The 21,135-nt window shown below is 54.6% G+C and overlaps 5 protein-coding genes across 5 annotated transcripts; 2 read left to right on the top strand and 3 right to left on the bottom strand.

The window, feature by feature from the left end:
- Positions 1–450: 450 nt before the first annotated feature.
- Positions 451–3,209, bottom strand: CH63R_04744 (Origin recognition complex subunit 4; the record flags this gene model as incomplete). The annotated part of the gene is made up of 3 exons (XM_018299719.1): positions 451–1,032; positions 1,092–1,742; positions 1,791–3,209. The coding sequence occupies 3 exons, from the start codon at positions 3,207–3,209 to the stop codon at positions 451–453; spliced, it is 2,652 nt and encodes an 883-aa protein (XP_018160965.1).
- A 634-nt stretch (positions 3,210–3,843) lies between these two features.
- Positions 3,844–8,110, bottom strand: CH63R_04743 (Inner centromere protein; the record flags this gene model as incomplete). Its single annotated transcript, XM_018299718.1, has 4 exons — positions 3,844–4,464; positions 4,519–7,740; positions 7,791–7,859; positions 7,931–8,110. 4 exons carry the CDS (start codon positions 8,108–8,110, stop codon positions 3,844–3,846), a joined length of 4,092 nt encoding a protein of 1,363 aa, XP_018160964.1.
- Positions 8,111–8,846: 736 nt separating this feature from the next.
- On the top strand, positions 8,847–12,375 carry CH63R_04742 (Structural maintenance of chromosomes protein; the record flags this gene model as incomplete). Its single annotated transcript, XM_018299717.1, has 2 exons — positions 8,847–12,049; positions 12,111–12,375. The coding sequence occupies 2 exons, from the start codon at positions 8,847–8,849 to the stop codon at positions 12,373–12,375; spliced, it is 3,468 nt and encodes a 1,155-aa protein (XP_018160963.1).
- A 458-nt stretch (positions 12,376–12,833) lies between these two features.
- CH63R_04741 (MOSC domain-containing protein) lies at positions 12,834–14,536 on the bottom strand (the record flags this gene model as incomplete). The annotated part of the gene is made up of 4 exons (XM_018299716.1): positions 12,834–13,071; positions 13,218–13,329; positions 13,436–13,547; positions 13,619–14,536. 4 exons carry the CDS (start codon positions 14,534–14,536, stop codon positions 12,834–12,836), a joined length of 1,380 nt encoding a protein of 459 aa, XP_018160962.1.
- Positions 14,537–16,257: 1,721 nt separating this feature from the next.
- Positions 16,258–16,759, top strand: CH63R_04740 (uncharacterized protein; the record flags this gene model as incomplete). The annotated part of the gene is made up of 3 exons (XM_018299715.1): positions 16,258–16,296; positions 16,363–16,621; positions 16,728–16,759. The coding sequence occupies 3 exons, from the start codon at positions 16,258–16,260 to the stop codon at positions 16,757–16,759; spliced, it is 330 nt and encodes a 109-aa protein (XP_018160961.1).
- Between the last annotated feature and the right edge of the window lie 4,376 nt (positions 16,760–21,135).

Genomic DNA, 21,135 nt, shown 5'->3' with positions numbered 1-21,135 from the left:
CCCCAAGACGGCTTCGTTAGCCGAGCTGGGCTTGTGCTGAAAAGTCGGCCTTCATACTCACTCAAAACGAAAAACGCTCTGCACGGGACGATTCCAATCATGGCAGCGGCGGCAACGAAACGAGTAAAGCCACGTCGTTCCACCTTAGTGCAGCGCTTGCATACCACGAACACACAACAAGCGCGCAGCGCACGCCGCACAGTCATGGCGCTAGGCTTGAAATCAGCAACACTTGCAGCCGGCCCCCCCTTACTTCAACGGATCTTCGCCGCCGTCAAACGATAAATCTTCATGTGAAGCAGCCTCGATCCTCCCCTCGCGGCTGATGCACGGCAGGGTTTGGTGTCATAAACGGGTTGGGGGTCCATTGTCCCACTATACATCTCGGTGCGTGTGTTATGATGTCTCTACTCTCCGCTCAAGAGGGGCGGAACCCGACGCCATGCTGCTTCAAATCTCCTTACACCACCTCGCCAACACGTTGTTCAACTTGACCCCCACAGGAATCTCTTCCAGCGCCATGTCGACCTTCCACATCTTCCCCTCCAGCCCCCCGTACCCGGACGCCCGACCAGTCCCGAGCCCGGCCGGCACCAGCAACCCCAGCGCGACAAGCCGTTCCCATGCCAGCCCCGCGACCCCGCGGCCCCACACCCGCACGCCGCCTCCGAGCGCCAGCATCCCCGAGCTTGCCGACTGTACGCGCTGCCGGCCCATCAGCGAGCCGTACTCGTCGTACGCCATTGCAAAGTTGACCGTGTCCGTGTGTGCCACGATGTCCAGTCGAGCTGCTGCGATGAGAAGACCTAAGTCCAGCTCCGAGAGTGACGGTAGGATGTGCAGTTTGGAGTTTGGCGGGGTTAAAGACACACTGGGACCGGGGCCGTTCTGCGACGAGATGACAAGGTTTAAAGAACCTGGTGATAGACGTGACAAGGGAAGTATGCATTCTGACAGGAATGCCGACACGGACTTTGATGTTGCGTAATGATATTGCAGAAGATTCTGTAATGATTTATCCTTGTGGAGGACCTGTGGGCGGGTAAGCGGCTGGCCTCTGTGAACACAGGTAGTATTGTTGGAACACCTACATCGATCATCGCCTTCCAGTTGGTATGGAAGGCTTCGTGCCCAACGATGCTCATGTCGATGCCTTCAACCTCCATGTCCTCATCGTCCACGCTCAGACCCTGCTTGCACACTTTCCAGTACGCTGGCAAGCTCTTCGGGAGCGACAGGTAGACGTAGCGATGGCTGAAACGACTCTTGACGCGCTTCTCGAGCATTTCCACCACATCCATGCGGGTCGTGCAACCCAGCACCGCGATCGGGGCCTTGCGCGCCTGCGCGATGTCGAACAGGTTATAGAGCAAGGTTTGGCGGGGATGCGTGGCAAACATGTCGAACTCATCAATGACAAAGACGACCGCCTGAGAGGTCACACCTGCTTCCGCCTGTGCCATTTCCGAAGGGTGGGAGAGGAGGGCAAGCAGCGAGGCCATGGTATCGGCGTAGTTTGACTGCGAGAGGTGGTTGGGATTAGATTTCCATTCTATAGCATCACTGGGGAAAGCACTCACCCGAGCATTGACCTCATCCTCGGCGTCCATCTCCTTGCCCAACTGCCGCCAGATTTCTTTGAGGGCTAGCTTGTCGTCCGTATGGATAAACCCGTTCAACCTCACCACGTGAAACTCTTGTTTGTGCTGCCGAGACATGTCGCCAATGATGCTCTCAATCAGCTGCCACGCGTTAGTCTCAGTCTTGCGTCGGTTGATATTGTGACTTACCGTAGTCTTGCCACAGCCCCTGGCACCGATGATCAGCATCGAGTTTCCTTCCCCCGATAACACGGTCTGCTCCACCAACTGGTGTGCCTTCTCCATAGCCTCATCCTGATCAATCAGCTTAATACGTCTGCGCCCGGTGCAACGATCTAGCAACACCCGTTTCAAGCTGTTGAGGTGCTGCTCAACGTTGGGTATCTTGACCGCCTCGCCCGCAGCCGCCGCTCGTGATTGTTTCTGCTGAACGCACTCGTTGCAGTACCAGTCACCTCGGGGAACCTTGGGGACTTTGTAGCATTTCTGGTGGTAGGCCTTGTCGCAGCCATCGCAGAACAGAATCCGGTTACCGGGCTTGGAATCGGGTTTTGAGCATACCAGGCACACATCCTCGTCTTCTTCTTCTTCTGAATCCTCGGCCGTTTGTTCTTCTTTCGGTGCCTCGGTCTCCTCCTCTGCCAGTTCTTCCTCGGACACCTTCGCGGGCGCTTTTGAAGACTTTGGGCAGTTTGTCGCCGTCGTTTTCGCCTCCACTAGTTTCTGTGAAGGCTTCCGGTCTCTCCCAGACGTAGTCGGAAGGTCTTCAAAAAAGACTTCTTTATCATGATCATTGACTGAGTTAAAGGCGACGCTCTTGCTTCGCCTCGGCGTACCATCTTGCTTCGATGGTGTCAAAATACCCTTCAGGGGCATAGAGAAAATGCGCTGCGATTTCGCAGTAATACTCTTCGACACCACGGCGTCCTGTTCCGGCGCAGAAGACCTTGCGCGTGATGTCGGGGTGGCTGAACGACTCGCCAGCTTCTCCTCCTGCACTTCGAGGACCTTTGCGGTTGGGATCCTGCGCCTTCCGCTTGACCGAACCTGAGAGGACGAGTCCTCTACTGTGGCAACCTCTTCGTCCTGATCCGCCTTTTTCTTCGTTCCTTGCTTCTGAAACGCCCGTTTTCTAGTTGTGTTTCCTGCACCGACCCCGCTCGCTCCTTGGTTCGCCGCAGCAGTGCTCTTCTTCTTCACAGGGCTCGTCTTGAGCGCAATCACCTCCTTCGGGCTCGTGTGCAGCTCATCATCGGACCCGCAGATATCGTAGATGTCGGCATCGATGTTGCCACGAGGCGGGATCGGGACTTTGGCGGTCGGTCGGTCAACGCTTCTAACGTTGCGGATTCGTTGTGGCGGGTTGTCTTCTGGAGAGTCTGGTACGTCATAGGCCGAGGCGGGAGACGATTCTATTTTACGAGCAGCCTTCTTGATGGTCGAGGACTTGGTGCCAGGCTTTGTTTTCGGCGTCTTGGGGGAGGATGCGAGGGGATTGCCGTTGGCATCCAGCTTTCGCTTTTTGAAGGACCATGGAATCATACGCTCTCGATCTACGGGTGTAGCTCGAGCGCGCTTACGGCTTTCGGCACTGCCATCGGTAACCATACTCGAGATCGATTGACGGTTGATGCAAGATGCCGAAGTCTGACAAGCCGGACCGAGTGAAGAAGAAAAAAAAGAAGAAAGAAGTGAGCTATCGTTGGTTTGCCCGTCTCAAACAGGAGGTGAAAACGGTCTGGTAGCTAGCTAGCTACAACCGCTGGTGAGGTTACTAGGGCAATTCTGGAGAGCGGTAGGGGTCTGACGCGTTAACTGAGATGGGGGAGCGCGCTGTGTCCCGGCAGACTTGGCCCAAGCGTTCGGTTGTCGTGCCGACGAGAAAGACAACCCCAACCCTGGTCGAAAGTTACATCAGCTTTAGACCTTGGGAACGGACCATTGGGGGTGATGTTGCTCAAAAATGCTTCTGTCTTTGCCATTCTGCTCAAAATTATCGCAGTCATAACTTATGCCTTATGCTGCCTAACGCCCGCCACACTAATAAAATAAAACAACTCCTACAACCAAGTTTCCTGTTCCCTTGAGGAGGGGGGGGGAGAATACACGAGGCTTAGCTGAGCCTACTCAGTAGCCGTTCGATCCTCATACTGATATCCTCATGAGCACGTTCGCATGTGTGTCCAACACAGCTGTCAACCAACCGCGGAAAATCAACAACGCCGAGCCCCGGAATGACTCTTCAAATCAAGTCCTTGCTCATCTCGTAGGACCAGCCGCCTTCTCTACGCAACTTGTCGCGAGCTGCAAGATCCTTTCTGATTTCGTCTTCCGTCAGACGATCGGATCCACTCCAGTTGGCGCTTGAAGTCCGCGCGCGGAACTTGTGCCACCTCTCCTTGTTGCTGAATACTTCCTCCATGTTGAGGGCGCGCGGGGGCCCAAAGATACCCTCGGGGTTCATGGTCTCCTGCCGCATGAGGGCACGCCTCAAGTCAGGAGAGTCGGCCCAAGGCGCCACGCCAAAGTGCGAGTCTCCCTCGTCTTCATCTTCGTCCGTATCGATTTCAGGCAGCTCGATCTTCTCGCCGTCCTGGAAACGCGGTGACGACCTCGTGGCCTTGGCTGCCGACTTTGTGCTTGTAGCACCCATCGGCCGTGCCGGTGTCTTGTGGGCCGGGCCAGCGGGGTTGGGGTTGGGAGCAAAGGGAATTTGTCCTTGGGCGAACTGGTTCATGTCCACTTGCTTGACCGACTTGATCGTGCTGTGGTGCTGAGCCGTGACAGTAGACTTGAACAAGTCCCTAGATGCGCTCGGCGGTGCGTTGTTGTAGCCAAACATCGACTTGGTAGGCATCTCCTGCTGTTCCATGTTATTAACTGTTCTAACAAACAGCTCGGTCATTGTGTGACATACCTTCTTGTAGCCGACCGATGGCGGGCGAACAGGAGGCCCCTTGATGTTGGGGGGCTGGATGTCCATATCAAGCTCATCGGCAAAATCGTCGCTCGTGCGGCGACGCTTGGCCTCCTTGGACTGGTAGGACGGCCCGTTGCGAGGAGCAGGATTGCGCGAGCTCCTTTCTTCTCTACCCTCTTGCGGGAGAGGCCTCTTGGAGCCAGGCTTGGAAGCATTCGAAAGAACAGCGTTGACCGGTCGATCCTCCTGAGACCGATGGGCAGTAGAAGTCAGGCGTGAAGGTGGCCGAGGAGGTTGGCCATCACTGCGTTGGCTCGCAGTGTAGTCGGGAGGACCGTTCGGCTGAGACCGCACAGCCGGCGGTGGTGCTCGAGTCTGTTTGGCACGCTCAATGGCGGCTTGTCTCTGTGCATTCTTCTTCGCCTCGGCTTGCTCTCGCTCCCTCTCCCTCTGCCTCTCTGCTTCCTGCCGCCTCTGCAATTCCTGCTTGCGCTCTTCCTCCTGGATGGCGGCGCGCTTGCGTTCAAGTTCGAGCTTGGCATCTTTCTTTCTTTGCGCCTCCCGCTCCTCTTGTTCCTTTCGCTTGGCGGCGAGTTCAAGCGCCTTGGGCCGTCCGTTGGAAGAAACGGAGCTCTTCAAGCTTGCCAGGGATTGCTTACTGTGCGAGCCTGGCTGGCTGGCCTTGGCCTTGACCGACGAGCCGAGTGTATCTTGAAGACCAGAGGACAAAGTGCTCGTCGAAGGGTGGTACTGCGAGTGTTGCGAGCCGGTGTTAACGCGAATAACAGTAGGCGCTTGCTTGACCTTGCTGGGTGCTTCCTTCGTTGGCTTCATCGGGCGGCGAAGTTCCCTGGGTCTTGCCGTCTGGCTCGGGCCGACCGAGCGAGGGGCAGACGGCGGCGGCAGCGGTGTCGGTGCTTCCGTCATTTCCACGTCCAGCTTCCCTGGCTGCGAAGCCTCGGCCTCGGCCTGGTTCTTGGCTTTGCGGGGGCTAGTCCTGATGGGCCTGGGCACCTCCTTTGGTGCCGGCGTTCGAGCAGGTCTCTCTACCTCCTTCTCCTCCTCCTTTTCGGATTCTGTCTCCCTCTGTGCCGCGATCTTCTTCTCCATAGCGGCAATCTTTTCTTGTTCTTTGCTGAAAGTCCGAGCTTTCTCGCGTTCCTCGGCGCGAGCCTTGTCCAGCTTGCTCATCTGGTCGGCCATCAGTTTGGCTTCCTTCTCTTTACGCTTGTCCTCCTTCTCCTTCTCAACAGAAGCCCTTGTGCGGCGAGCGACAGGTTTCTCAGGGCTTCCCACACTAGAAAGTGTTTGCACATCGGCTGCGATGCGCTTGGAAAGATCAGGGTACAGCGGCTCTGCTGGAGCTGACTGGGGCGGTGCGATCGAGTCCGTGGACGGGCCGGAATGAAGGCCAAATCGAGCAGTGGATGGTGACATGAGCGATGACTTGCCCTCAGCGCTTACTGCTGCGCTGCTCGCGAGAAGACCCTTCGAGCTTTTCAGAATAGAAGACAACTTGTTCTTGACTTGCTTCAGCGGGCTGTCCCGGAAGCTTCGCGTAGGCGATTGAGGGGTCTCTGGCCGTCCGTTTTCTGGCACCACAAACAACGGGTTTGAAACAGAGACGTGTTTCTTGGCGGGAGACAGGTCTTCGGCCATTTTGTCCTTCGACATGTCTGGCAAGACGGAAACGGAGGCGGATTTGCCATGGCTGAAGACGCTGGTAGTACGCTCAGGAATGATAGGGGCACGGTTGGGTGAGCTCGACCGGCCAGGTGATTGCCGCTGCTTAGGCAAAGCAAACTCTGAGCCACTGACTGTGTCGGCCCCCTCGATGCCTTCCATGACGTCTGCGGTGTGGCTCTTGGGCAATTGCGGTCGTGGGCTGGACTTGGGCGTGTCCTTTGCAGGGACCGGTGGTGCGATCCAGTCGTCTTCTTCCTCTTCCTCTTCCTCACCCTCGTCTTCCTCATCTTCGGGAAATGCCCCAGGGGTTGGAGGCGCGGCCGACTTCTTTACCGGCGACGCTGCCTTGGCCTCTGTTGCGGGTTGGTGTGCGCTGGTGTGGGAAGTTTGATGAGCAATCGCGGAGCTTGGAATTGACTTCGAAGGCCTGCTGGCGTTTGGCTGAGACTTGCCAAGTAGATTGATCTGGTCCTGGAGTCGTTGAGTATACGTCTTATTGTGCTTGGAGGCGTAGCTGTCGGTCCCGTTTGTCGCCTCGGTCGAATCGTCGATTTTCATTTCGTCTTCGTTGCCTTCCTCGTCATCTGATGCTCCAAGTAGATCCAAATTGTTTCCTAGGCTCTTGCCACCAGTTTGTCTGCTGTAGTGACTTTGGCGATTGGTGTCCAGGTGACTGGTTCTAGAAACACGTGCCCCAATGCTTTTGTTCCTCAGAGGCTCTCTGGCAGGAAGCGAAGCAAAGTTGAGACTGCTCTTCCTAACCGGTCTAATCGGACTCGACTCGTCGGATGGAGATCTCGTATCATCATCCATGTGGACATCCACTTCATCCTGCGAATCAGCAGCGGGTGTGGGTTCGGGCGCGGGAGATGGTGAGCCCATGGGCGAGGGCGAAGGTGGAGACGGAACCTTGGCCGGAGAGCGCTTGATAGGCAGCGAGGTCTTCACGGGCGATGCGGCCTTCGCGGAGCGAGGTTTAGGAGAAGCCACAGGGGACGAAGGGATCTGAGCACGCTTGGGCGAGCTTTGAGGTGCTGATGAGGATTCCGAGACGGGGGACGGTGCCTCTTCGGTTATGTCTCTCATCATTCTTGTGGTCTGGTCTTCCTTGGCAGTCTGAAATGTGACTTCAGGTGATCTTATAGTCCTCGTCACGGTCGGGCTTTGGAGCGCGCTTTGCTCGGCTGCAGTGTCGAATGCAACGTGTCCCACACGTCCTGTCTTAGGGGGGCTGGATCGTGGCTCTCCAAGCTGTGTCTCCTCCTCGATGAGGTCAACGTCCATTTCGTCATCGTTGTCGTCGTTCACGTTGTCGACGTCCTGGCTGCCGTAGTATCCAGAATCGGCTAGGGCAATGGGCGGTTTCGAAACCGGTCTCGGTGAGGGAGCGGCTTTGTGCGGCGAAATGTTCCTATTGATCATGGGAGACGATGTCGACTGTGCAGGATTGACCTTAGGAGTAGTGCGAGCAAGTTGTTGGGTGAAGGCATTCGGGGCGCCATTGGGCGTTGAAGAGAACACATCTGAAAGCGGCTACAAGCTGTTAGCAAAAGAGCGGTATATGTGCGGTTTGGGCACCTTACAACACGGGGCTCGCCGCTTTCGACCTTACGCGTCGTCCGCGGCGTCTTGCTGCGAAACTTTCCGGGAGTCTTGAAAATCTCAGCGACATTACTATCAACCAGGTTAGCAAACGGCCCATAGCTGGGTGGCAAGGGTGAACATGCATCTCGTTCTCGTTAAAAATCCCGGCCATGTGCTCGTTGAGCCAGTCGAACTCGTTCTTTGCAGCGAACGAAAACTCCTCGGCCTCGGCCTGGACGATGCTCAAGGCTGTCGTCCTTTCTTCGTTGACCCATGACGCGGAGCCGACTGGCACACGCGTTCCTCGCATCGTCGCCATTGTGAGGGGTAAAGTCGCGACGCGCGCAAGAGTGTCGCTGTTGGGATGAAGAGAAAATGCTAGCTGATCATCGAGGTCGCAAAAGTATTCAAAAGGGCGTAGTAAGGCGGTTGCTTGGGGAGAAGAGGGAGGTTAGCAAAAAGTGGGAAGCACACAAAAGCTGTATGGATGTGTCGTGGTGTTGATGGACCTGGGTTTGAATTGCATTGCGAACCGACCGATTGTTTTGGTCGAGTCCGCATCCGGCTTAGCGCCCCTGATGTTCGTGGGGCTGCCCTGGCCGGGACAATGACAAGTCGCACTTGTGGGAAACTGGCAGCCGGGCTGTTGACGGCTGCCGATAAGGGCCTTATCGGGTGTAGACTCTGAGGGGGGAGTGAAGTGGAAACGCGACCGATGGAAAGTAAACAAAAACTCCTTGACACCGACAACACTCCTCAGCAACGCCATCGCCAACTACTAACTACTGCAGCATGAGGGTCATAGAAGTTATTATAGACGTATGCGATCCGATTTCTTGCGGCAGACTTTATTTTACTAACTGATCACAGGGCTTCAAGTCGTATGCCGTGCGGACGGTGATTTCAGGCTGGTAAACAAACACTGCTCCAATCGAAGGACGAACCGGAAGCTCACACAACACAGGGATGAAAGTTTCAACTCGATTACCGGTCTCAACGGTTCCGGAAAGTCCAACATTCTGGATGCCATCTGTTTCGTTCTGGGTATCACCAACATGACAACAGTGCGAGCGCAGAATCTCCAGGTGCGGATGCTTCCGTCTGATATCTCCCCCCTCCCCCTCCTTCCCTTTTTGCTCATGGACGTTGAAGCTGATGTTATCCTCATACAGGACCTTATCTACAAACGTGGCCAAGCCGGCGTCACGAAAGCGAGCGTTACGATCGTTTTCGACAACAGAGACAAGAAAAAGTCACCCATCGGCTTCGAAGAGTATGCGACCATCAGTGTGACTCGCCAGATTGTCTTGGGCGGCACATCCAAATACCTCATCAATGGACACCGCGCACAGCAACAAACAGTACAAAATCTCTTCCAGTCCGTCCAGCTCAATATCAACAACCCCAACTTCCTCATCATGCAGGGCCGAATCACAAAGGTTCTGAACATGAAGCCTGTCGAGATTCTGGCCATGATCGAGGAAGCGGCGGGAACACGAATGTTCGAGGATAGGAGAGATAAAGCGCTGAAGACGATGGCCAAGAAGGAGATGAAGCTCCAGGAGATCACAGAGCTGCTCCGCGACGAAATCGAGCCCAAACTCGAGAAGTTGCGAACAGAGAAGCGCGCTTTCCTCGATTTCCAACAAACACAGAACGACCTTGAGCGCCTTACAAGAGTGGTTGTTGCGCACGACTATGTTCGCTGCCAGGAGAAGCTGGAGCAGTCCGCAGCAGACCTAGAGAGCAAGAAGCAACGCCAAAAGGACCTCGAAGAGTCAGCGACACGGTTAAAGAGCGAAATTTCCCATCTCGAGGAGGACGTCAAGCGGGTTCGCGAACAACGTGACAAGGAGTTGAAGAAGGGAGGCAAGGCGCAGGCTCTCGAGGACGCCGTGAAGAAGCATTCGAACGGGCTTGTCAGACTCGCCACCGTCATGGACTTGAAAAAGTCCAGCATGGCCGAAGAAAAGGAAAGGAAGACGGCCGTCGAGAAGAACGTGTCCGAATTGGAAGCGACATTGCAAGAGAAGACCCAGGCATTTGAAGAAATCAAGGCAAGGTTCGACGCTGCCAAGGATGACCTGGAGAAGCAAAGCCAAGAGGCCGAATCCAAGGAGGAACTCTTGCAAACGCTGCAGACCGGTGTCGCCTCCAAAGACGGTCAAGAGAGCGGCTACCAAGGCCAGCTCCAAGACGCGAGGAACCGTGCGACAGCTGCTGTCACCGAACAGGAGCAGGCGAAGATGAAGATTGCCCATCTCGAGAAGCGCATCAAGGAAGAAGAACCACGCGCCAAGAAGGCGAAGGAACAAAACGCCGATCTCCTGAAGGATCTCGAAGTACTGAGGTCACAAGCCCAGAAACTCGAAAAAGAGCTGGGCAGACTGGGCTTCGAGCCTGGCCAGGAAGAGCAGCTGTACCAGAAGCAGTCCTCATTACAGCAGCAAATCCGAGGCCTCCGCCAAGAGGCGGATGGGTTGAAGCGCAAGGTCGCCAACATTGACTTCAATTACGCGGACCCGACCCCTAACTTCGACAGGTCCAAGGTCAAGGGCTTGGTTGCTCAGTTGTTCACCTTGGACAAAGAGAATACGCAAGCGGGAACTGCCCTTGAGATCTGCGCCGGTGGTCGTCTCTACAACGTTGTCGTTGATACTGAAGTAACTGGTACCCAGCTGCTCCAGGGAGGAAAGCTTCGCAAACGCGTCACTATCATTCCTTTAAACAAGATCGCAGCCTTCAAGGCCTCAGCTCAGACCATCGCGACGGCCCAAAGAATCGCTCCAGGCAAGGTCGACCTAGCCCTGTCCCTCGTTGGTTACGACCATGAGGTATCTGCAGCCATGGAGTACGTCTTTGGCAACACTCTCATTTGTGCCGACGCAGACACGGCGAAGAAAGTGACCTTTGACCCCAATGTGAGGATGAGGAGTATCACCCTGGAAGGAGATGCTTACGACCCTTCCGGTACTCTGTCTGGTGGTAGCTCTCCCAACTCCAGTGGCGTGCTAGTCACCCTGCAGAAGCTTAACGACATCACTCGCCAACTCAAAGAGGCTGAGGCGTCATTGCACGGGCTTCAACTCACCATCGCGAGTGAGAAGTCTAAGCTTGATCATGCGCGCAAGATTAAACAGGAGCTCGATTTGAAGAGCCACGAGATCAAGCTCGCCGAGGAGCAGATCAGCGGCAACTCTTCGTCTTCAATCATTCAAGAGGTGGAGAATATGAAGGAGACCATTGCCCAGCTTAAGACAGACACCGCGGAAGCGAAGAAGAAGCACGCCGAAGCCACCGCCGACGTTAAGCAGATTGAGAAGGACATGAAGGACTTCGACAACAACAAGGACGCGAAGCTCGTTGAGCTGCAGAAGTCCCTGGACAAGCTGCGAGCGACTCTCACAAAGAACTCTGCCTCGGTCAAGGTTCTGCAAAAGGAGGTGCAAGGTGCGCAGCTTGACTCTGAACAAGTCTCGGGCGACCTGTCTGCAGCCCGCGAGCAACTGCAAGAAGTCGAGGTGGCCATCAAGGCTCAGCAGCAGGACATCGAAGACCTCGTCAAACAGCAGAGCAGCCTCCAAGAGACGCTCGATGGTGTCCAGGCCGAGCTTGATGATGAACGCGCCAAGTTGCACGGCTTTGATGATGAACTTCGCGCGCTCGAGGACGCTACTCGGTCCAAGAATGCTCGTATCGCCGAGGAGAGTCTCGAAAAGCAGAAACTTGGCCATCAAGTCGAGAGGTTTCACAAGGAACAGCAGTCGGCCGTGCAGACGGTAGCTCACATGGAGAAGGAGCACGACTGGATCGCCGACGAGAAGGAGAACTTTGGCCGTTCAGGTACGCCGTACGACTTCAAGGGCCAGAACATTGGCGAGTGCAAGGCGACGCTCCGCAACTTGACGGACCGCTTCCAGGGCATGAAGAAGAAGATCAATCCCAAGGTCATGAACATGATTGAGAGCGTCGAGAAGAAGGAGATCTCGCTCAAGCATATGATGAAGACGGTCATCCGCGACAAGCGCAAGATCGAGGAGACCATCATCAGCTTGGACGACTACAAGAAGAAGGCTCTTCAAGAGACGTGGGAGAAAGTCAACGGCGACTTTGGCCAGATCTTCAACGAGCTCCTGCCTGGCAGTTTTGCCAAGCTGGATCCCCCTGAAGGCAAGACTATCAGCGAGGGTCTTGAAGTCAAGGTCTCCCTCGGCAAGGTGTGGAAGCAGAGTTTGACTGAGCTCTCTGGAGGACAAAGGTACGAGATTCCCACATCCCTTCAGATATTCGACCCGAGAACTAACATGTGCGCGGCACAGATCCCTCATTGCTCTTTCCCTCATCATGGCTCTTTTGCAGTTCAAGCCGGCGCCAATGTATATCCTCGACGAGGTCGACGCTGCCCTGGACTTGTCACACACGCAAAACATCGGCCGTCTGATCAAAACGCGTTTCAAGGGGTCGCAGTTCATTGTCGTGTCCCTGAAGGACGGCATGTTCCAGAACGCCAACCGCATCTTCCGCACCCGCTTCAGCGAGGGAACCAGCATGGTTCAAGCGTTGACGCCCGCGGATCTGAAATAAACGCCTCTGGCTTCACAGGCTTGGTTTGGCGATGGTGTCTTGGCCTTACGGGCGAGCTGCTGATGCCAGTGCGGATCGCGACATAATGATGATGACGATGATGAGGTTCCTCCTTTTCTGTTTATCATTAGGCGTCTTTTTCTTCGGCTGTACATGGGAAGGGGGGAAGGAGGGGCATCCAATGAAGAGTGTTTTCGAGCTGGATACCACTGGGACAAGCAACTTGCTTGTTGTCGTTTTGTTTCTTGTAACGGAAATCTTGGGGGAGTAACGGCATGATATATAATGGAGGCTCGAGTGTGATATTGGCGAACTGATTTCGTGTTTTATACCTGCACCTTTGAGCTCTTTTCTCCTGGTCTTAATTATGCTCCGTCCCAGTATATCTTATGCACTGCGACCACGCAACCGTTCCTTTACCCCTACCGGCCAAGCCCACAACCGAAAACCTACTCACTTCACTGTTTAATGTAGACGTGCTGCCCGCGCTCTAACACTTCGACGGACATGCCCACCTCGAGCCAAGCCTGCATGTACTCGACGCGATCGGTGCCCTCGAAGAGAGGTACCATCTGCATGCCCAGACACCCCATGCGCGGGGCGCCTTCGTCAACGTCGCGAAGCTTGCGGAGAGACCTGTCCGGTTCGACGCGGTGGCGGGCGCCGGTAACCGGATCAACGTTGGGCATCTTGCAACTTGACGAGGTCAGTTGATGTTCTTGGAAAGGACACAAGCTGCTTCTCTTTTGTTGGAGGGGGAGGCTTGCCAAGAGAATCGCCTGTGTGCAACGCTTGACTTGTTTTTGAGACGGAGGTTAAGGTAAAAATGAGCGGGAACTTACCGAACTGTGCGACACGAGACTTGACACTTTGTAGGCGCAGTGACTTTGGACGTGCCCTGAGTGAATTTGACCGACATCCACGACTCTTCGTCGTAGGCCGGGGCGCCGGAGACTGTCCAACGTCTTATTAGCCGGACCGACTCCCTTTAAAACCGGGCTGCTGTCGAAGAGAGTACACCAACGGGGAGCACGGGACGGGGGGCGTTGTTCTGACGTACCAATGACATTGGCCCGGAACCTCCGAACGTCGAGGTGTCGGAGTTCATCGTCCTTGGGCACTTTGGCGTCAAAGTCCTGGAGACTGCCGGTGTTCATGAGGTGCAGGGGATACTGTCATCGATTCCACCCTTTCGTCAGCCCGCGTCTGACATGGCCATGTCAACTGAGAAAGAGAGACTCACGGCGTCCTGAAATCCGACGACGGGCTGGTACCCGGCGTCCTCTTTGGCTGGCGCACACCGATACACCTCCCTCAGCTTCCCCGGGTCGACCCGGAACAGTGCCAGCTTGTTGCTCACGCCCAGGTACCGGCTCAGCTCCCCAGGGATCTCCTTCTCCATGTTCAAGGCGGGCACCATTTCCTTCCACACCCTGACGTCCTCGCGAGTGTAGCCGCGCTCCTCGATCTCCTTGTCAGTGGGGAACTCGACGGGCAGCAGCACCTCCATCTCGGGCTCCCCGCGCCACCCGTCGCGGATCTTGGCCGCGACCCACTGCATGGTGCCCTTCCACCCGGGCTCGCGCCAGGGGAAGCGCAGCACGATCCACGCGTCGCCGCTCTTCTCGAGGAACACGGTCTTCTTGGTGGCGTCGGGCACATAGACGTCCACCTTGACCGTCGCCAAAAGGGGGAATTGCCGCTGCGTGACGAACTCCCATGAGTGCGTGTCCCGGCCGTCCTCGGCCGCGCCATCGACGGACACGGGGAACGGGGACTTCAGCTGCGCAAAGGTGTACAGTCTGTCGAACTCGAGGCCTGTGGGGAGGAGCTTGCTCCGCGCGACCTCGATGCCGCGGCATGATTTGACCGGGTAGACGCAGAGCGACTCGACCTTTGCGAACCCACCAGCGCTGGTCCCGGTCTCGGTCTTCTGCTGCTCCCCGGCGGGGGGCTGATCCCGGGATTTGCTTCTGGGAGAGGCCGCGCCGATCTGGGAGTGAGTCGCCAGTAGCGCGTCGCGGGTGGTAGCTGGAATCGGGGGGAAGAGGTAGAGGACCGGAACAAGGAAGCATAAGAACGTGGCGAAGGGGAGGAAGTAGAAGCCGAAGCCTAGGCGGACAGGCTCGCTCAGGGCGGACGTCGACAAGTTTACTTCCATTGTAAATGAGGTTTTCTCTCCTTCACAGGTGTTTTCGGCCTTCCAGTGATTTTGAACTATCGATGGTGGTGTATCAGTGACATATATGGGTTCCTGGTCTCCTCGGTTTGACGAGATGTCGCCCGCTCCCTCGCTTGTAAGACAGAGGCGAGTACTGTAAGTGGTGGCTTTGTTAAGAGATTGATTGGGATCCGGCTTCAACCACCCGTTTCAAGCATACAAGGCTTTAATTACTTGGTCGGTGATAGTTCGCGTGGCTTCTGCTGCTCATGATACGATATGAGCATTGGAGCCTCATTCACTCCCTTGAGCAATGTGGCCATTGATCTCGGCTGAAACTTTCCATTCATCCCTTTCGGCAGGGCCCTGGACCTCTCGGATCGGGGGGAGCGCATGGCTGTATTTCTAGCCACGTGATATATCATGTGATATTGCGACAATTACGAGAGTTGGTCTGTGCTTTTAATTGGACTTGCATGAGACTCATTGTCCTGTTCTACCAGTCTGTACGCATCTCCAACTGTTAGAAGTCAGAGTCGTAAACCAGCTACAGCCCAAAAGGAATCGGCAAATGTCAATACTAGCAGGCCTCTCGTGCAGATTTTTGCAGGAGTATTACGCATTGTGTGCAGCGGCTCGAGGGCTATATCAGTCTGTGTCCATTCTCGAGCTATACTGGTGGGAAACATCACCACTCTTTCACCAGAAGTTGACGGCCTATCCCCGCGGGATTTCAATAAGTATGCGCTATTCTAGCTCGTTTGAAAGGCTGTTACAGATATGGAACCCATGTCCGACATCTTGCTATAGTTACACCACGGCCTCTGGCACCACAGGGACTACAATGTTTCCCCCATTACGGTCTCCTTCTACAAAACGTCCGTTGTTAAAACACACTTGAATAAGAAGACCCACAGGCAAACCGCTTGATCACTGGACTTCTACAGAGTTCGGAAATAAGACACATCCCTATCTTCAGCCAGCCCGAAATTCTCAATAACTCTGGCGGGGCTCGCCACGACTTGGGAATCGGATATACTGTCCTAACCGCCCGACGGGTTCTAGTTCACAAGGTTCCAAACCTGCTATTCCCCAAGTTCGTGCTGTTGATACACCAGTCTCCCTGTAGGCTGTGTTTGAAACCCCTAGAGTCCTGCAACAGGAAAGAGGCTGTCGATCGAAAAAGCTATTGACTTGAGGGGCCCGGTGTGCCTGCGGGAGATCGAGCGTGCCGCCGGGCACTAGGTCCTAGGCTTTTTACCACCGTCCCGATCCTCTCCTCTTCCCCCGGATGGTATATAGCCCAGGTCGAACGTAGCTGCCTGGGTACACATGCCTTGACCCAAGCCATCACAAGGTGGCCCTACGTTCAGAAGGTTCCAGTCGGTGATTATCTCGCTTGGTCCAAAATAGAGATGTTCTCTACAGTGTCAGTTCGCATTGTGATCTTTTTGGATCTTAGCCCCGAGTTGACGATAACTTCGCTGGTGCAGGAGCTGGCAGATTGGTGGAATGTTCAGCACGAGACCCTCCAGCCCAGGTAGAAGTACACAGTCGGTGAGCAGACTGGACGGCTTACAATCGCATACTATTGTCTATTATCTTAGCGGCCGCCTATGGATTGATGTGCTCGAGCAGCCTTTACAACTTTGAGCTTCCTGTTTTTACAGCAGACCTCTTCTACTGCAACTTCTTCCAGTAAAATACTTTCTAGCACAACGATGACAGCACTAGCAGCAGTTCTTCTGCTCACTTGGGCCGTTAGTTTCCTTCTTTGCGCCTACGTTCTTCCTCTTGACGAGACACACAGACTGACTCGTCAATAGGCGCTCGCCACCTCGGCGGACAAGTACTATGTTATCCGCCGCACCGACGAGGTGCCCCCTGGGTCGATGGAGGACTCGGGCAAAATGGCCGTCACTGGTCCCGTCATCGAGGGCGGCCCGAACACGACCCTCTACAAGACCGATCGAGAGGTCTACGACCAGATTCTGGCGTTCAACCCGCACACATTCGACGACGTCGCCGTCGGCACCACGCCTGTCCCTAAGCGCGGCCTTCCGGGGCCCAAGCGCCTGGTCCATCGTAAGTCGTGTACTGTTCAAGATAGAAGGGAGCATCCTGGGCTGACTATTTGTGCCTCGTTTAGACTGACTCCTGAAGAACGTTCAAGCTACCTTGGTGTGAATAGTGTCGAGGAAGGAGACCCTGGCTGACATTTGATGAGCCAAGTTTATCTCATATGACGAAAGCAAGTATGCCCGGAATTCGCAAGCCGCAATAGAAGTACCACGCTTGCGCCCGAAATTAGGTGTTCAAGATGTTGCCCAAGTCGCCTTGTGAGTAGTAAAACTGATATAGGTCACCATAAAAGGAGAATCTTGGTGCCTCAGCACGTCTCTCGTACCACATCACCTCAGCCTAGAGGTCATGACGCGTGCGGAACATGTCGTGATTCCAGTACACCAGGAAAGCGAATGGAGATCCCAGCGGCATTTGCAGGGGCAATGTACACGACGGCGACATCAATATACACAGTGCTGATCAGGGGTTGCGCATTATGCCAGAGATTATGTATGCTTTCGCCAACATCTCCTATACCAGTCCTGCCTGCTGTGGGCCGCGGTGCGAAGATCAAGCTGCCAAACGGACTGCAACTGTGACTTCGAACTTGGAAGCCCCATACAGAGGCCTCAGAGAGCCAGAATCGGGTATGGAGTGCGAGGCTAAGTAGGAAAATGGGGATCAAGGGTGACTTGCCGGGAGAGGATTTTGCTATTGGAAGGGAGATCCAGACGAGGCGCATTATGTCCGTTTCGTTGTAGATGGGAGGCGACCTTGTCACATTTTCGAGCGTTAAGATGCTCAACCTGCTGGGTCGAGTGACAAATCACGCACCATATATCACCGAAAGTGGCGCCTTGATCGGAGCCTTACTGAAGAGAATCTCGCCGTGACTATCTGAGTATTGAACCGGAACTCGTGTTGTTCGAGCCTGTAGGTAGTCGAAATTGGTCATTTCATTTGAGGTTGGGGAAACGAGTGGCCAATACAACACATGACTTGAAGAACGCGTGAGGCAAATGGCCTGGCTGCTAATGACTCATATCTAAGGGGTTTTCATCGTTTTTAAGCAAAGGGGTGACAGGAAGTTCCCTTCAGATAAGCTGTTTCGATGGTCCAGGATGAAGTAGTGCGTCTTCTTGCAGCAAAATGGCTTTCTACAGACCTGCAATCACAATGACGCGCAGAGAAACCAACCGCCTTGTCGTCAGCCTTGGCTCTTGATTTCGTTCAGAACTCATAGATCCAAATCCTATATGAATCGTTCGATTCGATCGATCCGGGCACCTTCGTGTCACGAACCCATGTGCCCATAAGGTTGATCAGCAAACGCCCCCGGAGTCCGCCACAGCGAAGCGTTAGTACAAATTTGTTTTGTTAGACGCGGTTAGGGCAGAAAGCACCCGTACCTCGTGTCGAGCTGAAGCCACGGCTAGACCGTTTGGGTCACACTGCGGAAAATATGGAAAATAAAGAGAAAGGTACGACGCCGCAAAACCATCTGGAGACACACACACACCTGCGCGTTCGCGCTGCTTCTCAGTCCTGGCTGGCCAATCTTCTGATGACGCTAGGCGCCCTGGCCACATCATGTTCTCGAACTAGGTTTATATGGAAGGGCCTCCGCAGTTCGTTCAACGTTTGCAGCTTTCCATTACGTGGAGGCCCGATGGGTCGGTCGACTTTGCATCCCGAGAGTCGGGCGACTCCAGCGTCAAGCCTGGCCAAGTCAGACATGGGTGGCTTGAGATCCGAGGGCGTATTGTGTGTGTTCCACAGTCTAGTATACTTGTGGCCAGCACCATTGTTTTGTTGGGCGCTTTGCCTATTTGACAGCTGTACACGGAGTTGAAATCTCATAGCAAGACGTGCTGTTGTTTGTGGCAGGGAAGCTCGATCCCGCCCTGCCGCCAGACGCGGCGTTAGTTCGTTACTACAATAAATTCTCGCAGTCTGTTCATCGTCGGGCGTCAGCCTCGAATAAGCAAGACATTCCCGGGCGTGTCGAAATGAGGAGATGCCTTCGTCTTTCCGTTACCCCCGAAAAACTGTACCCGAATTCAGAACGTGGTGGCTCTGGCGGCTTCGTGCCCTCGCCCGTATCATTCTATGTAGATGTAGGCCGAGCACCAGCAGGATTGACGTGAAGGCCCTTTGTCAATAACAGGTCCGTGTTTGTCGTGTTCCACTGTCTGAGCTCTCCGTGTGCGAGAACCCCCCTATTACCTAGTCGATGTTATAACTGGACCAACATGACCTTGGGCTTCAAGTGGGCGGGCGATTTGGGGCTTTGTCGAACCTTTCGTGCTGCTTCCTCCAGAAGGGATGTCTTGGCTCACTGCAGGTCTCTTACCCCTTCCTCTTCCCCTTCTTACGGATGGATGCATCCCGTCCTCAACACGGAGCTTCGGGGGGGCACACTCTGCGGCAGCAATAGACGCAAAGGGGGTCAACGAACAGCATGACACCACACTGGTCTGGGCGAGCACCTCTCAGTGTTTGGGACACTTTGGTCGGTAGGTCCTAGTAGAAACCTCGAGGGTAAAATTCAAATGTGGTCATCGACGCGTGCCGGAGTCGAGAGGGCCAACAAGTTGGTACTTGAATCTGCAGTTGAGGCGCATACCCATGGACCAGACGCCATGGCCGCCTAGCCCATGTATGGTGTAGTGGGGATGGAAAAACGCAATGCAGGAAGAATTGTGAGACTTCCACTGAGATGCTTCAGGATTCCGGCCTTTCCACCTGGCCCCGACTTCCTTGTCTCGGGGCACGCCTTGCCATGGGAGACTGGAGACCTTTTACGGTGCACCGGCAGCAGATGATCTATGACGTCCAGGGAATGAATGCAATTGACTTTTTCTTCTTTTTTTCTTTTTTTCTCCTTTTCTTCTTCTCTCTTCTCACGATTCATCCTCTTTCGTTTGCATTTCTTCGGCCTTCGTATTTCAACAGCTTCTCCCGTTAACGTGCTGGGACACTGCGCCCAGCCAGGTCGGAAAGAAGTCTGTGGGCCGACCCTTTGTAGGGAATTATGTGTCTCGTCTTTTCGGAATACAGTCGGAGTTTGTTGACTCGACTCAGTGGGCCACACGTCCTGCTATAGGACGCCGTTTGTTGATATTGAAGCAGATTGGAAGTCTAAAACAGGGGTCATCTTTACCATGAGCTCGCGACTAACCTTTGCGTGGGTAAAGCAAATTGTCCCGCTTGGGAGAAGGAACCTGAGCGGTGTTTGCATTTTCATTCTAGAAGGCGGGCTGCTGGTGATGGCTGGGGGCGGGGCGGATGAAAAGAAATCCCAAGCAGGCAGACAGTCAGAGTGGGTTCCGACATGCAGTGGGTACGTGAGATGCTGCTCCGTCTGGACGACGAATATGCAATACAGGTACCACTGTACAGGTAAGTAGGTCTATTCAGGTACAGTCGACTACCTTGGGGAGAGGAGAGTGCAAGGCGCAATAAAGCCTAACTCAGCTCAGCTGGATTGGGGATTCAAGCTATTCCGAGTTGGAGTTTGAGCGGGCGAGCAGTGCAATAATGCTATTCGTTTGTTACTGTGATATGGAGTATTTTGTAGATAGTATTCCTCAAACTTGACAGCTGCAACATACGAGGGTTAGCAAAGTGACCCTTGTGGCTATGGGCTGCCGCCCTTGTTGTTGAAGCAGCCCTCGGGGAATACCGCGCTTGCCGCTTGATGATAAATTTGCTGTGGTCGTGGTGGCGTCGGTGCACGGAAAGTTTTCATCAGATATCGCAGCGATGCATAAGTGAGGGCACCTTGGAAGTGTGTTCCATGGCAGGACACTGCGGTAGCCGATAGTGTCAAGTTACAGGACGCTATTACGGCCCCAAAATCGGGAGGACGAATAAGATAAGTGTCGTCTGTGTTCTGTCTTGGTTTTGTCAGCTGCTAGGGCAGCGGACGAACTTAAGGGAACAGGCGAGTGCAGGCAGACGCATGCAAGCCAAAAAAACAAAAAAAAAGTATCAGAAAGGGAGAGAGAGAGAGGGGGAAGAAAAGGGGGGGGGGGGACGACCTAGCAGGGGACTCGACGCAGTACTTCGATCGGTCTGGGCCGCTGGAGACCATTGAATAGGGTCATTGGAGGTTAAATTCGTACCGCAGCCCGCAAAGAAGCATATACCGGCCCATGCCGAAAGTGACTGGCGGGGGGCTGAACCCCATGGAGCTCTAATGGGAGGATGAGGAGGAGGGAGGACGAGGAGCAGAGGAGGCAAGAGGCGGAGTTTTGGACAAAACGAGCCGGTAACTTCCCTGTGCCTCCTCTTACCTCAGGATTTCAAAGCATACTGGGTTTATTGCAAATCTCAATGTTCCTTGCCTGAGCTTACTATTAGTCCCCCAGAGCAGGTGAATGCGGGGCCAAAGCTACTGTGCAAGGTTGGACGTTGCAATTCGGGGGTGTTCCGTGGCGCTGAAGAGTCGTGTGTGTTTGTGTACCGCACTAGGATTCGTACATACCGCCAGAACAGCCAGAACGGCTTGGATAAGTTATTTAAAGGACCTG

Source organism: Colletotrichum higginsianum, chromosome 3 (genome assembly GCF_001672515.1).
Source record: "Colletotrichum higginsianum IMI 349063 chromosome 3, whole genome shotgun sequence".
Taxonomy (NCBI): Eukaryota; Fungi; Ascomycota; class Sordariomycetes; order Glomerellales; family Glomerellaceae; genus Colletotrichum; species Colletotrichum higginsianum.
Note: the sequence above shows the minus strand (reverse complement) of the source record. Positions and strands in the feature narration are given on the sequence as shown.